We start from the raw sequence: 16843 nt of genomic DNA, 5'->3' as shown, positions 1-16843 counted from the left end.
AAGGAGGAGGAGGAGGAGGAGGAGGAGGAGGAGGAGAAGGAGGAGAAGGAGGAGAGGGAGGAGAGGGAGGAGAGGGAGGAGAAGCAACTAGATGGCATTAAAAGACCCTCCTTGGTGTCTGTGAAATCTGCCAGCTCCTGAAAGCATTCGATGTTAGCTTTGCCCTGGGCCATGCTGAAGACTGCAGAAGAATTGCCAAGGAGCAAGCTTAGTTTCCAGTTAACAATTCCCTAATTAAATAATAGACCATAGGAAAAAACCTGGTTGTCCTTTGGGGGATGGCATTCTCTTTTATTTGAATGAACACCTTCAAAAAAACAAAAAAAATCCAGATCAAGCCCTTTCAGAGAACCATGGCCTGCCGTGGCGAATGTGACCACTTCAGCAGGAAAGATGTTCTTAATAAACCTGTAGGAACTAGGAGTGGCAGGCCAGAAGAGTAGCTCTCCTTCTTGTTCTGCAGCTCCCTCACCTGTAAATAACCTCAGGGTTTGGTGAAGAGGGTCATGGGTGGAATGACATTAGCAGTGTCCAGAGCTTGACACAGGGCAGCTTTTCTGTAAACCAAGCATGCTATTACCTTTAATGAAGGACATTTTCAGATTGCTGTCATCTTCACTTGGGAAAGAATGATGCATTGTGGATGGAGTTTTTTTGGGGGGTAGGGTGGGGGGGAGAAAAAACCTAAGAGCAGGTCACAGAAAAGAACCTCAATTGTTAGAACGGGACATTAAAAACTCATTTTAAAAAAAATTAGTCACTTGATCACAGCAGTGAAAATTAGCGGCATTTTGAGAAAGGACAGCCATTGGAAATTTGGCATCCGGTTTTTGGAAGGTGTGGTGATGGTGGAACTGAACCGAGCCTGAGGTGTGATCTTCTGGCATCACTCTCCTGGCATCGCTCTCCTTTCTGTCTCTCCATAGGGGTCCTTCACTGTCCCACAGCCTACTTAAGAGACTAAGTAGGTTTGTAAATGCTAATTGTGTTCTTCCGTTGTGTATATACAAGGAAAGTTCCTCTGGGAGGTTATTCTGACTGTTTTCTTACCGGTTCACCCTGACCACTAAACAACAACCGGAGACCTCACAGGATATTGCTAAGTCAGGGGCTGTGACTCCTCCCTCTTCAGATCAAACTTGCCCGGGCTGACAGGAGCAGGAACAAGTGCTTACCTATGAAACAGGCTGACCTGAGACTGCAGGGTGATTACTAGATACATGTGGCCAAAGTAAGAGGCTGCTGTTAGCGGACAGCCTCTCCTGCCAATCCTTCTGGCTAACTTGTCCTTCCCGACCTCCTATGTCCTCTCCAGAGCACCGTCGACACGACACACCCAAGTGTACAGTCACAGTGATGAAGACTTTATAAATGCCAACAAAGCTTGAGCAGACTTAGATGTAATTACCGGATAATCGAGACAGATACATGATACTGTTTGCACTACTGAGCCCCAGAGCGCAGATACATTCTTTCTTCCCAGCCAGTGCCTGGCTGGAAATAGGACCATTCCCAAAATGACCTCTGCTTCAGTGGCACTTCCCAGTGGACTGGGTGGATGCAGGCACTTTTGGCCTTCCTCTTGGCTAGGTTCCGCAGAGGTTAATTACCCAAGCCACTTGACCATTCTGCTCTCTGGTTTTCCCTGTGAAGGCATTCACAGGGCTCAGGGGACATATATTGCCTTCAAACCTGACAATCTATGGCTGGAAAGCTTCCTCCCTCTACTGTCTCAATAATGCTCCTTGCAGCACCAGGAGATGGACAGCTTTGCCACGCTGTGTTCCCAAGACTGATAGAGAGGCAGCCCCCCCCCCCCCTTTCTGTATCCCAATTCCCTCTTCACATCAGTCAGACGGGCTGGTGACTTCCAGGTGAAAGGTCTGTAAGGTGCACCATCTTCGATCTCTGTCCCTTGCTTTGTGCTTAATGGAAAAAGTGAACTTTCAAACCACAGGCTAAAATGTCCCTTTTGTAAAAAGCTCAGTCTCGGGGACGAACTGCCAACTTACTTCTAGGATGAGTCATCCTTTTTTTTTTTTTTTAATTTATAGAAGAAAAATCCTCAGGATGACAAAGTTTTATTTAATAGTGTTGCAAATTCCTTTTGCAGCGGCAGATTTCCTCTGGGGGCCTCAGATTCTCATTTGTTCTACGCTAAATGTCTGTGAGGACACTGCCCGACTGGATGCCAGGCCCTTGAATTAGTGGGAAGCAGGTCACCCAGAGGCACAGGAGATGCCTTTCACTGCATCGTTTTGCCAATAATACCCCATCCCTGCTCTGTAACTTGGGTCCTCAGCCAAAATGGGCTTTCTTTATAGCGGATGGATGTCTGGGTATCCCAATTCATTCAATTGTTGTCCCAAATGTAAATCAGGGAAGCAATGTACATTTTAAATAAAAAGCATGTTTGGTGTCAGTCCAAGCAGCCATTAAAAACAAGATCAGGATTTATAATGAGTCTCACTGGGGAAGTAAAATCTTTCAGGCAGCCAAAACCAAACCTTCACCAATGGGCAGTGTGCAAGCGGGCAAATGAACATGAAAACAAAGTACCTATTTTCACAGTAAATGATATTGAGGTCCATGTTTACTCGGGTGACGAACATATGGCAGTCAATCCTGACTTCATTGATCGTAGGGGGAGGCAAGGCATGAGCCACGACCACGAGACCCATGATTTGGCTGGGGACAGTCCTCCCGTGGGACAGCGACACTCTGAGGCGAAGCCGGCCTGTTATGTGAATCACCTGGAAAAAAAAAAATTATGTGCAGCAGTCAAATGTACATGCCAGAAGTAAAGGTTATTTCTTCTGAGGAAACCTCATTGGGAACAACTAATACTAGGTTGTATCTTTTACAGTCATAACGGCTGTCAGAGCACCTCCATGTACTCATGGTGAAGCACAGAGAACATATTCTAAGAGACTTTTTCAGGCAGTGTTATTATCGTCTGTTTGTTTTTTTTAAGGACTGCCCCCTCTTCTCCATTTATAGGAAATTCATTATCAGATCCTATGAATAAGATGCTGAGCACTGAGCTAGCTGCAGAAGGAAATGTTTGAATTATTAGCCTTGTTAGTAAAAGATGTCTTTCTCTCTCCGATTTTGTAGTGAAAGAGATTACACGGCCATCTGCTTTCTGGAAGTCGTGGCTCAGAGATTTCTTGTATTCAGAAAATTCAGTCATTTTTACTAAAGTCTGAATAACAGACTCAGGGCTATGACATGAATGGGTTCTTTTGATGACAGACATTTCTCATTGGGCAGTACTAGGTTACCAGGGGTTCTGTGATTGATTGCAGCACCCTGGTCATTTGGTCTGTGATGCTTTCCTTGAGCTCACACTCAGGTAAAGTCAGGAAGATGCACAGAATTTTTGTGGCATCTCAGAGGTACCTGCCTGGGGACTCCAGAGGCAGTACTGGTCTGAATTGTTTGGTCTATGAGCTAAAGTATACTATCCCAAATCATCAGAGGAGAAGCACGGGCTCAGCTTCTAGAAATGACGCATTAGACAAACAAAACGATAAACGGGTTTCTATGGCTGTGCTTTGAGAAGATAGAAATGGGTGTGTTTATCAGGGCTTGGAAAAGTGTTCCTGTATGTACATACGTGTAAGTGCGTGTGCGTGTGCGTGTGCGTGAGTAAACTCTTGCTGCATTCTGTTCTGAGGCCCCTGTTGTTCTGTGTGGATCACAACAACAAGGCCCAGCAGGTGACTCCTGTGGTTCAGTCTACAAGCAGCCTGTTTAGTGGCTGAGTTTGCACATCTGCTTTGCTCTGCAGGTCTATCATGAACGGTCATCACTCCACCTATCAGGATGCCACGTTTGCCCCCTTGCCGTGAGGAAGCAAAGTGGGAGAGGGTCCCCCTCACCTCACCTCTCCTCCCTGGAGCAATACCATCTGGAATCTGCTCTCCTTCCCAGGGGCTTGGCCAGCGATGCCTTTTCCATTTTATTTTTGCTTCTCTTAAGTTATTCTGTTTTCCAAAAGCAATGCACACTCCTGTCAGTCAGGAAGAGGGATCAAAGCTTCGGGGGCTGCCCTTCGGAGTCCTGGCTGTTGTAAATAATACGTCTCCCCGTCACCCTTCACATGCGCGCCCAGAGCCAAGGAGGAGTGGGGAACTGCAGCCAGCAGGAGTATTTAGGTTATTTCAGCAGTGGCTTTTCGACCACCCACATTTGAAGTTGAGTAAATTCATACTTAATGCACCTTTGCTTTAAGCTTTGGACAGATGAGCCACTTTATGAATATTTGAAACTGTTCCTGGAGGCGAGGGTGCTAAAACACCATCAGAGACATACTTTTTTTTTTTTTCTGCAAGACCTCATTAACTAATAAAGAAATAGCTAAAAGAAACAGGATTAACTTCGCAGGAGGGATGTTGCAGTCCCCATTCTCCTCCCAGCTAGGCTTACACAGATGCTCATTTATCACGATCTGTCCTGTTTTTATCAGGAAAACTCAGCTTCTTAGAAACTCAGAGATCTACAAATGCTCAGAAAAACACACACCCAGAAATGATATACCAAATCATCCCTGCTTGGCATTCCGTTCTAAAGCAATTTCAAGGCATCTGGGCAGATACAAAGTAGGAGCTCCTGTGTCTGTCCTCTGAGCTCCAAGCTTGACTGTGGCTATTGTGATATTGGAAGACAGACAAAGCAGGGTCCAGTTAGGTCTAGACTTGCAATTTTCTAATTCTGTTTCCCCGAGGCAAGGCGTTCAGCCACTTTGTGTCTCATTTTTCCCCCTGTGAAATGGGAATAACAGTGACTGTCCCACTGTGATGTCCAGAAACCCAAGGCATTGGCATAGCTGCCTTATAACTGGTAAACAATTCTCTGAGTTTTAAATATTGTCTTTATCTTTAATACCAAGCAACAAGGATAAAGATGAAATATCTAGTGTTGGCCAAACGTCTTATTTTTGGATAGACTATAACATTTCATATCTGGATGAAAATAAGATTTTTTCAGTAGGTGAGGAAAGAGATTCTGGGAAGTCCATTGCCTGCCCTGTCACTTAACTTAGAAATGGAAAGTTGCCTAGGGTCTAGGTTTCTGGGTATTGTGTAAGTGTCATTTGAACGCAATTATACCTGTTTTTTTTTTTTTTATGTTCATACTCTTACTGAATGAAGCATTAGAATTATACGCCAGATGGCAGCTTGCTACCCTAGGTCAAGTCAACTATAAATCTTCAGAACAATTTTACTTAGAAGCCAAAGTTCAGATGTTGAAAACTCTTTGGGTTACTGTTCAAACTAGGAAGAAAAAAGAGAAAAGAGGGTGGGATTGAAAGGTATTCTTTGGGATCCCATGATTAAATTTTAGGTTTAAACTAATAAATTTTCCCTAAACCTATTTTGTAATGCCTTTACCTCCATGTGACGGGTTATGTTCAGATTCAGAACATGCCTGGGAATATGCATACAAATATGTTGAGAGCTTGTTTTTTTCTTTCTTTTTTTCATTGTTGCCTTTAGGCTTAAGAGATAAAAGAACAAGAATTGTTAGGAGGACCTCAGTTCAAATCCTAGCTCTGAATCTTGATACCAGGAGAATTGAAAGAACCATCTTATTTCTCAGTGACTAAGTAAAATACTAAAAGCCTGTCACAAGAGGACAGATACATGCATCCCTCCATATCTGAGGGATTGGTTCTAGGATTCCATAAAATACTGAAATCAGCATATAATTCTGAAACCCACCTTTTGAGGTAGAGTCCAGGCTGACCTCACATTCACTATTTTCCCTCTTTAGACTTCTGGATGCTAGAGTTACAGGCAAGCTTCAATGATTGGCCCATTTTTAAGTTCTTTATATAGATTTGCATAGAACCTGTGCATATCCTCTGTATATGCTAAGTTAAGCCTAGATTACTTTTATCTTCTAATATAAGGTAACTGCTATATAAATAAGTTGTTACATTGTCGTGTTTAGTAATAATGACAAGGAAAAACATATGTGCATATTCAGCACAGATGCGATGATTTTTTTCCCACATATTTTCCCTCTGTCATTGGTTGAATCCTTGGGTGTGGGATCTATGAATACAATGGGCTGGCTATCCTTAGCAAAGATCTCCTTGGTTTTTCAGTGAGTTTGAGGAAAGGTATGTATGAGCTTGCTGGGTGCCAGAGAACAGACCACCAGGGACTCCAGTATGACCTCATCCTCAGCAAGTTTAGACTGAGGCAATGCAAAATCTATGTAGTATTCATAAGAGGGAGATGACACATCGGCTGATGGAGACAGTGACTCTCAATCCTAGTTATGTGACACACTTCCTGGTAGATTCCCAGTCTTTCTCCCTGGGATTCTCATTGGTAGGACTAGGATGAGACCCTAGCTTTTATGTTTAAAGCTTCAGAGAGGATGCTAACAAGTAAAGTATCTGGCAGATGCGTTTGGAGTCACACAAGTGGTTCTTGATACACACTGGACTTATGGAGAATAGCTCTGGAAGTCTCCATAGTTATTCCCAAGACCAAATAATCAAGTAACCCAGGGGGCAGGGCCCTAGCATCAATGTTTACATATGGGTCTTGCACCCTACTAAGAGGATGGATTAGAAATATATATTGTGTCTGCTTCAGGAAGTGCATTCATAAAACAACAGGAATTTCTTTGTGAGTGCAGGGTAGGAAGAAAAGTTTTGGCTGACTAAATTAGGAAGACTATGTGATACTGATATCATATTGTTGACATAGGTTCAATAATGGAGCAGTGAGATAGGACTGCCAAAGACAAAGCACAGGAAGAGAGAACCTGTGGGGAGAGCCCTGGGCTCCAGGGACATTTCAGTTGGCATGGCAGCAAATGGACCCCAAATGACAATAGAAGCTGGGGAAAGAGATTGTGTCATGACTCTGTGTGTATGCGTGTGTGTGTGTGTGTGTGTGTGTGAGCATGTGTGCACACATTCATGCATGTGCACATGTTATGTTTGGAGGCCAGAGATTGTAGCAGATCTTGGGTGCTTGTGGGTTCATCTTTTTCCCTTCCATTATGCCCTCTGCCCCAGTTTTACTCCCTAATACTAGATAGGAGAGAAACAAGGATAGAAGGGAAAGAAGAATTATGAAAACCCCTGGATCTAATTTCTTTCCTTTTGTTTCTTCTCTGATCACAGAGAACAAACTACAACCAACCTCCCTAAATGACCAACAACTATCTAACTCCAGCCTCTCAGGGCACTATCATTTATATACCCTCTGAAAAGTTCCCAGAATTCCAAACGTCACACAATCGCGGAAATTATCTGTAGCTGGCAAAACCATGCTTCTTATAGAACATGAGGCAAATTATTTGGTCAGTCCAAAGCAGCCCCACATCCTTATACCTGGATAAAATGAAAACACATTCTTATAATATTTCTGTATGTGTGTATGTTTTAAAAAAAAAAAAAACAAAGTCCCCAAATTGTCACTAAAAGAGGTGAGTGCTGAGTGCCTTTCTCTTTGCCCTCCACCTTATTTTTTCATTATAGGCTCTTTCACTGAACCTGGGACTCAGCCATTGAGCGAGGGTAGCTGGCCAGGGAACTCCAGGGATCCAAATCCAATGAAATTATCAATGGAGAAAACATAGACGAGAGGAAGATGCCAAGGCATTTTTTTTTTTTGGTCCCTTTGGGTACCTGAAGCCTAAGGCAATGTATGTTTTCATCTTTTTCTAAGCAGAGGGCTCCCTCGCTCTGTAACAGTTGGAGCTGTCCTCTCTTCATATGCAGTTGCAGTTAACTGTGGTCAAGAGATACAATGAGAAACGTGGGGCGGGGGAGGGAGGGAGAGAGAGAGAGAGAAAGAGAGAGAGGGAGAGAAAGAGAGAGAGAGAGAGAGAGAGAGAGGGTGAGTGGGAGGAGAGAGAATATTCATATAGTTTCTATGGTAGTATATTGTTATACTATCCATTTTATGATGACTTACGTTCCTATAAATCTTATGCTGGTATATAAACTCACCTCCCTCATAGGGACATCACAGCACATAAAGGTTTGGTACTGTTGAGGTTTCAGGTGTTCACTGGAGAAGATTTGTGTATCTGCCTGGTTTTGTGGTTATGGATCAGCATTAACCCTGTATATGCTGGGCAGACACTCAAAGCTACTGGGGGTCTTGGACTGTATCTCTTGGATAAGAGGAGAATGTTGTACTTTTGTTTAAGAAAACAAGGAGGGAGAGGAGGAGGAAGATGAGGAGGAGGAGGAGGAGGAGAAGGAGGAGGAGGAGGAACTGGAGAGATGGCTCAACAGTTAAGAGCACTGGCTGCTCTTCCAGAGGACCTGGATTCAATTCCCTAAACATACATAGTAGTTCACAACTGTCTTTAATTCCAGTTCCAGGGAAACCAGCACTCTCTTCTGGGCTCTGTGGGCACTGTATGCACCTGGTACACATGCAGGCAACCATCACTCACATAAACAAAAGTTTCTGAAACCTTCTACATAGCCCCGCCTACCCCTTTTTTGATAGTGACATCCTAAAATAAGTCAGGCTTGTCATAGAATCTCCAGATCTAGATGCAGTATTTCAAAGGGTGGCTCCAGCCTCCTTGTAAAGTTAAGGACATGAATGGGGATGGTTATGAATACAGATATGCCAGCTCCAATTCTAATATTATGACAAATATTAAAAAAAATAACACGGTTGCTTTCAAATTTAAGAGACATTCTGGGGGTAGGAATAACAAAATTGGGAAAAATCCTTTGAATTTGGTCCTAGTTCTGATAACCATGGTAAGCTGTCCATCTTGACCAGAGTAATAATTCTTCAGACAGAAAATGGTGGAACAGAAGTCTGTGTGGATGATCTCTAGAGGATTCTATAACTGGATACCCAGTGCGGTGTGCTTGGTGCTGCTGTCCCATCTGCCCACTAGAGGTTGTGGGTTTACAGAGGACAGCTGTGAACTGATAAACGTAGTTTCAAATCATTAAAAGGAATTTTTAGAATTTATTTTATGTATGTGAGTACACTGGTGCTGTCTTCAGACACACCAGAAGAGGGCATCGGATCCCATTACAGAAGGTTGTGAGCCACCATGTGGATGCTGGGAATTGAACTCAAGACCTCTGGAAGAGCAGTCAGTGCTCTTAACCTCTGAGCTATCTCTCCGGCCCATCAATAGTGATTTCTATGTATCATATCTGAGTTAAAACTGCATCTACACTCTAAAGGATCATCCCATTCTGGTCTTTAATCTACCAGTATTCTTCAGAAGAACTCTTGGTACTATGAGATTCTTTGCCCCAAGCTCAAGTTTACATAAGTTTGAACCTCATATACTTCCTCTCACTGCTCTCATTATCAGGAGATGCACAGAAAGGTGAAGCCCATACGTTTCCTCAACTCCTCATGTAGTCCGCCTGGAGGCCAGGGATTTCCTACCATCGTAATAAAGCCAGGCAAGTCGACATTGCTTGCTTGTCCCAAAGTGAAAAAAAAGTCATGGTGGTCCAGTATGGAGCCTTCCCTGATGAGTGCTGTGATGTTGTAAATGAATCTGCAGAACACGGGAGAGCTCTAGAGTGCTGACAAGCCACATTGCCTGGACAGGCTGCCAGTCCATTCCCTACTGTATGCTCCATAGTGATACACACACATTTCTCAATAGTGTCTCATTATAAACAAGCCTGTTGCGAGACCCTGATAAAACCTTTCCTGTCAGTACTCAAGGGAAGAAGGTCCACATGGAAACCACATCTGGAAGCTAGGCTCCTTTCGTTTAGAAAGAAATCTTGCTTCGGATATTAGGAAACGTTTACGTTATCAAATGGAAGTGCTGGTGTTCTGTGCCACATGATGTGAAGCACAGCATAGCATGAGAGTGGGCAGCGGACAGACATGGCTCTAGGCACAGAAGGCTACAGGTCTCTGGGTTTAGAACATCTTAAGAGATATTTTTACTTGTCCTTTAAGGGAGCCTAAATTTATCATAAAAATTAAGCTTCTTTGTCACTCTGGTTTCTTCTCTTTCCTGTGTAGAAGTCTGGTTTAGAATATAGATTATATCACACCAGTAGCTTAGATGGATTGTCAGCTGGTTATTTAAATGAGGAGGGCTTTGAGGTGGCCCCAAACTTGGGAAAGATAAAAGCTTAGCCGTGTCTTTGGAATCAAAATAACTAGCCCAGAGCACAACCACTTAATTTATGTCGGCATAATAATGTTGATCTTGTAGACATTATTGCATGCAAATTCTTCTGGAATGTTCTTTTGAGTATTTAGGGTATATTCATAGGTTGGAGACTACTTGAGAAGATCTTCTGTATCTCTAACTTCTACCACCGAGGTCATTGTACAATGCCTGAAAAACAGCCAACCAACAACTTTCCCTCTGAGCCCTAGGTGAAACCAGGTCCCTTCATAGAAGAAGCAAACAGTGTGGAGAAGAGAGCTTGGTACCTTTAGACTCTTGGGAGGCAGGATATAGGATGCCATTTCCCCCTCTTCCTTGCAAGATCTCAGGTTTTAGTTCTAGAAGCAGACTTTCAAACTAGAACTGTAGATTTGATGTGAGTTACAGCAGGACTAAAAAAGTAGAAGATTGCCTTCTCAAGGAGGTGGCAAGACTGTGCAGAGATGATTCAGAGGAAATGAACTATGGGCTAGGAGGGCAGACAAGGCAGATCTCTTCCAGGGCCAAGAGGAGATGTGCATGAGTAGAGGTGGTCCTGGGATGTCACTGGGTAGGCATGAAGGGTGTCTGTAAACTCATGGATGCTGAGAGTCTTCCTTATAATATTGGGTATTATTGATACTGGGTACAGATTGTAGGCAGAGCTTCAGCTGGGCTCAACGTTAGTGGGGAAGAGAATAAATCTGGGCACGAGGGAAAGTGCTGTAAGAGAGATGAATGCTGACAGAAATCAGTCTTGCCAAGTGGAAGGGCTATAATTATGTGGGGAGTATTAGTTTTCAGGACTCTACATCTTTTCAGATTTGGATACAGGTGAGTAAGGATAAAGTTTGACATCACAGGAACATACTGTATGCTGCTTATCTCATTACTGTGAGCCAGTGAAGGGGAGCAGGACGCAAACACAGCTGGAAGGCTACAGGACACCTCAAGCTACCGTCATAATAAAACTAGGCAAGTTGACATTGCTTGCTTGTCCTAAAGTGAAGAAAGTCATGATGTTCCAGTGTGTAGCCTTCCCTGATGAGTGCTGTGTGTGATGCTATGAATGAGTCTGCAGAACATGGGAGAGCTCTAGAGTAGTGACAAGCCATTCAGACAGAGACTTGTGGGAACGTAGGCATTGGTACTCTCACAGATGGAGTCCTCTTAGACTGCTCTGCACACAGATACCCAATGTGATCCAAAGGCCAAATGCATAGGAAAAGCACAGCGAGTGAATTCTTTGATTAGAAGCCATGAAGTAGCTGATGGTGATATCAAGGGTATTGTTTAAACCAACCAGTCAAAACAGCTTCTGGAATCAGTGGTTCTTAAAACTGTATGCAGGCAAGAAAGCTTGTAAGGAAGGTGGCTTCTCAGGTCCCATCTCTACAACATTAGATCCTTTGTCTCTCAGGAGGTCCTGGGCATTGGCTTTCCCTACTGCTTGGGATGGCCATGGTAGGCAGGCCTTACTGTTCACACAGCTACAGCTTCTCTCCACAGAGAGCTGGATGAGCCCATGGATCCTAAAAGAAGGCCACCCAGGGGCACATCATAGCCTGCCTTCCGAAGGAGAAAAGCATGTATTTACAATGAACTCTGTACTGAAAAATAGTCAGACCTGGTGCTTTTTGGTTCCTAGACAACAGAGGATTGGCACCTGATAGGCAGGAGGCCTGAGCTGGGCTAGAGACATGCTTCCGGTGCTTGCTCTTTTCTTTGTGAAAGGGTCTGCCTTCTCAGTGGCTTCACCACAGTGGGCTGCTCTGTTGTGCTGGGAGCCTCCTGGGGGAGGCTGAGCTCTGCCAATCCCCTCCCCCTCCCCATCCTGCCGCTGGCTCAGCTCCTGATTAATTCAGGGGATCCTGGGAGGTTAACCCTTAATTTGATGGCTCCAGTGGGGGAGCTGAGAGATTGCTGGTAATTCATCACCCTTGTTTTATTTTATTTTTTTTTAATAGAAATATTTTCTAAGGCAACAAGTAAAAATTCACCTTTAAAACCCACATTTAATATACATTAGATAGAGCATCCTCCCCTTACATGACTGTGTCTTCCAAACCTAAGCTACTACTCATCTATCTCTTACAACAAAGTTCAAATATGTAACATGGAAAACAGAACCACGATTCCAGCCAAAGGTCTCAAAATGCACCCAGACCCCATATCTGCTTCTTGTTTCCTCCGGAGAAAATAGTCTTTCTTCTACCAAAGATAAGATTTTTTTTTTTTTATTGGGATAGTTTAACTAAGCTGCCAGATCTCCTTAACGAGATTATGTAAATGTATGCCAAGGATATAAACCACATTTTCTCTGAGAGTGGAACACTTCAAATATCATTTAATAAAACAGGACCGTGGTAGAAACACCTCTATAAATTGTTATGTGGCAAAGCAAGAAGACTGAGCTGTACCCAGCTGATCAAATTTCACCTGATTCAGTTACTTTATTAAAGTCTCCTAGAGAAGGACAGAGCACCATTGTGCTGTAGGAGAGGGCAAGTTTCTCATCCCCTGTCACTTGATGTGGAGGATGGGTGTCACCCTTCCTCGCCCCTCAGAACCGCTTGTGGCTTAGTGCCACTGACAGGGCGGAGAGGCAGTTCTTCTCAACATAACAGACTTCGATTGTATCTTCCAACCATGTCAGGAAACAAAGAAGATTTGGAACAAGTCTCATGCCAGGCAGGGGATAAAAACTGGCTTCTCATTTCCTCCTCCTGCCCCACTTCTCAGAGAGAAATGCTATGATATGTGATTCACTGTCTTTGGAACCCATAGGCTCATATCTTACTGGGAAAGATCTAACAAATTCTGTGTTTGGCTAGAAATAAAGGCAAGGGTATGTGTCTGGCTTTTGCTTAATTTCCTTGGTACATTCGACACACATTTCCTGAGTTCAACAACTAGTCATGTTCTAAGTCTCTTATTTTTCTCTTAAGTTGGCTGGCAGAATTTTATATGGATGCTCTAAACTATAAAAAATCCAACAAATGTTCAAAGCTAGCCGTGAGCCATGAACTAAGTGCTGCCTACGTGAAGACAGCAGTCCCAGCCAAGAGGGAACATGAAGGGTAGCCTCAAAAAGGGCACCTGTTCTGCCCCTCCTTCATCATAAAGGACTATAAGATAATAATACATGTGTTTTGACCAGAAAGGAAAATGGTGAGAGGTGATTTAGGTATTGACTGGAGCCAACTCTTCTCTTCCTCAGTTAGAGAAGTCACAGAACGAAAAGAGTTAGCCACACAGACCTGATAGCCAGGCTGATCATCAGTGGAGGGCAGTCTCCTGAGGTAGTTTTTAATTTTCCTCTTAAGTGAAAAACATTAATAATCTATATTATTAAAACTGCTTGATAGTCAAAGTTGTTTAAAGCAAACAGGTAGATCAGTTTTTAAACTCCAGTAAACCTCAGTATTCCATGAATTTAGATATAACACTCCTTGATGATCAAACCCAGTGATTATTTGCCCAATGCTTTCCCTACTATGAATGAAATGTCAGAGGACATTTTCCTCTTTTTCTTTCCCTAAATATGTACATTCGTGTGTGTGTGTACATATGCGCATCTCTGTCTGCCTCTCTGTCTATGTACATATATAAACGAATTGATCAAACTTAGGACTTTTAACTTTCCAAAGACCCATGCACTGCCATGGGTCATTATCCATTCAGCAGATGCAATTCCAACACTCGCAGGCCTTCTGCGAGAGCCGCCAGCTCATTTGCTGCGTTTGGTTTATTCAGCCATGATTAGAGATAGTCATTTACAGTCACACATTTGGAAACTCCTTAACCAGCTTCTAGCAGTTTCTTTTCTGAAGCTGTTTAAATAGATGAGGGTGTAGTGTCAGCAGCGACAGCACTTTCCCCCGTCTTGCTGATTTCCGTTGCTATTTCTATGTCTTTATCAGGATCTCCATTTTATAGAAAGGCTTAAAACAAGGCTTGAGGCGCAGAGATGCACAGCCCAGAGCTGAAAGGAGTCATCATTTTGGGAAAGATCGATTCTAGAAATTAAAATTGAAACCACACTCTATAACAACAACAACAAAAAAGTCCCCTTTCTTCTTTTATTTTCAGGAATACTTTTTGAAGTAATTGGCACAAAGACTGTTCCAGTGCAGACTGCTGCAAGTGTGCTCTTGGCAATAACATACGCACTAGGGAAACTTTAATATGCTCAAGATGCCAAATACAAACTGACACCAGGAACTCAAGTGTGGGAACAACCAGGGAGAATGGAAAGCATCTCTATGTAATACAAACCTACATACAGAGGGAGCAGTTCTTAGTGCTTGTGGTTTAGAATACAAGGGGTTGTCCTCTGAGTGAATATAGAGTATATATAAGAAATTAGAATTATCAACGGGACAGGGGGAAGCATTGGTCCCCAGGAGTCTTTCTGATATATAATACCACAATGATAATGCCTTCTTCCATTTCTTAACCAGACATCACTGCAGCTAAAGAAATCATGTTGGGACCTATTTAAGAGAGGAGAGTTTGAACTTGGAGAATTTGACCTCTGGGAAAGAACTTCTTTAGGGTATCATCAAAGGCTTGCATCTTCCTGTGGCCTGGGTTTTCCACTCTTTATAAAGAGTCAGCATGAATCCATGTAACCCAAGTGCAGGGAACGGGGATTCTGTTATATCTCTCTCCTGTGTGGAATGAAGGGGGAAGAATTTATAGGTTCGAGCACACTGAAGGCATGAGGGGAGAGCTCAGATTTCCCTACTGAATCATATAGAACATGAAAACTTTTTTTTTTTAACTTCCTTCCTCAAGTCATGAACTGCTTTGCTATTTTATGGTAAAGATTCAAGGATTTGGAGATTTTCTGCTTCTTTCTCCACCCACTTTTCAAATTTATCCCTGATTGTGACCAGCACTCTCTCCCCCCGAAACTGAAGAGATGGCTCCATTTTCACAGTCTTGCTAAGTGAGATTTCTCCTGCATCCCCCTGGAGTTCAAACGTGCTATCCTCTTTTTTTTTTTTCTTGGGGAACGTTTGAAGTCCCCTTTAAAAATAATGCCTTGAGGATATTTTTCCCTAATACCATTTAGAGAAACTTGAAAGCATATGGCCCTTGAAGCGCAGAGGGTTCTAATGAAGCAATCAGCAACAGTGTTCATATGCAGGCTGTGCAGCCGTGAGGGCTCACACTCAGCCCAGATCAGCCCTTTGAGTGAAGTGCAGTTCTGCAGAAACCCCGGATAAAGGCACAGTGAACGAAGTGATGACTTTCAGCCTTTGAAGGATGGAAGTTGCTGGAAAGGTTGGGTCAGATCACAAGTGTCAGTGGCCAAACAAATCAATCTTGTAAACTTGCACAACACTGCAGAGCAAGTATTCCTCTGTAATGTAGTCTGTATACATGGTATGGGAGGGGAAACTAAAATCTCTTTGTAGGGTTCTATTTGATGTAGTCCCTAGAAGCCCTCCAGTTACCTTAGGTGATTCTCTTCAGAGCCAGGAAAGACTAAATAAAACAAAAACATGGGATATTCATGCTCTTTGCCCAGATCTGGGTGGAATATGCTGCTCTCCTGCAGTTCTTCAATGGCTCTCCCAAATCTATAATAGTTCAAATCACGCTTCTTTGGGTATACATTTGCGATAGTGTCAAAATTTTGCTATTTCCTTGGAATTTTAGCTAAAATCATAATTATCCTCTTGATTATTAGAGCTCATAATGGCTGAGCAAAAGGGCAGGGGGTATCAGCATCTACAGTCTTAGATCTGCTTTGGTCTAGGCAGGCATGTTCCCCGTAAGAGAGATTCTAAGAGGCAGTAAACCTCACTCCTTTGCAATGCCTTCTTTTTCATTAACAGTTCTGTAGGGGAGATGAGCTGAGTGGGTGACTGGCAGGTCTGTGAAGTGCTTAGATTTGAGGGGAGATGTCCTACTCTTTCCTGGCTTCTAGTGTGGTCAGATAATGCTTTTCAGGTGTCCAGGTGTTCATAATTTTGTGTACCCCACTTGAGTTACATACTTTCATTCATTCATTCATTCATTCATTCATTCATTCATTCATTCATTCATTTCAGGTGTCCAGGTGTTCATAATTTTGTGTACCCCACTTGAGTTACATACTTTCATTCATTCATTCAACACGAACACCAAGATTGATCAACTGCTCAACACTGGCCTAGGCTCTTGGGATACAGTGGCACGCAGGGCTGACAGGGAGGAGTGATGAGATCTGCTGAATGTTTCTGGCTAGCTCCCATGGTTTCTCTGTGGAGGTCAGGTAGAATACTCCTGAAGAGGTCTAGACAGGGGAGATGATGGTAGTCCAGGAGGAGGTAATGACTCCTCACTGGGCTCTGGGCAAACTCTGAAGGCAGAGTTGACAACTTGACCAGTGTTTGAGTTCTTGTTGTATTCTAAGGGATCTGGAGCAGAGCTGTGCCAAGTCACAGGCCCATACCTTTGTCCAGAGCCTCAGGTTGGAGGGTGGTGCTACTTCCAGAGGTGGAAAGGACTGGTGGAGGGTAAAATGTCTTGGGGATTTCTATTATATTACATTTGAGAAACTGTCAACATTCAAATGAAAACGACCCTGTTGGGCGTGGGCATTTAAATGTACTATTTCACCATCAACATTTTCTTCTTAGCTTTGTTTCGAGATCATCTCTAATGCTAAAATGGAGACATTCCAGAAATTGTATACATACTCATTATGATA

General features: G+C 43.2%; 1 protein-coding gene across 1 annotated transcript in view; it reads right to left on the bottom strand.

The window, feature by feature from the left end:
- Positions 1-16843, bottom strand: part of Npas3 (neuronal PAS domain protein 3) — an 825350-nt gene that overhangs the window by 24814 nt on the left and 783693 nt on the right. The window contains exon 8 of the mRNA XM_028757484.1: positions 2560-2753. Within this exon, the coding sequence (XP_028613317.1) occupies positions 2560-2753 (194 nt within the window). The remainder of the gene's footprint in view (positions 1-2559; positions 2754-16843) is intronic.

The sequence above is a fragment of the Grammomys surdaster genome, unplaced genomic scaffold, assembly GCF_004785775.1.
Source record: "Grammomys surdaster isolate TR1022 unplaced genomic scaffold, NIH_TR_1.0 126163, whole genome shotgun sequence".
In the NCBI taxonomy this organism is placed as follows: domain Eukaryota; kingdom Metazoa; phylum Chordata; class Mammalia; order Rodentia; family Muridae; genus Grammomys; species Grammomys surdaster.
The sequence above is the reverse complement of the archived record's forward strand: the minus strand, read 5'-3'. Positions and strand labels throughout refer to the sequence as shown.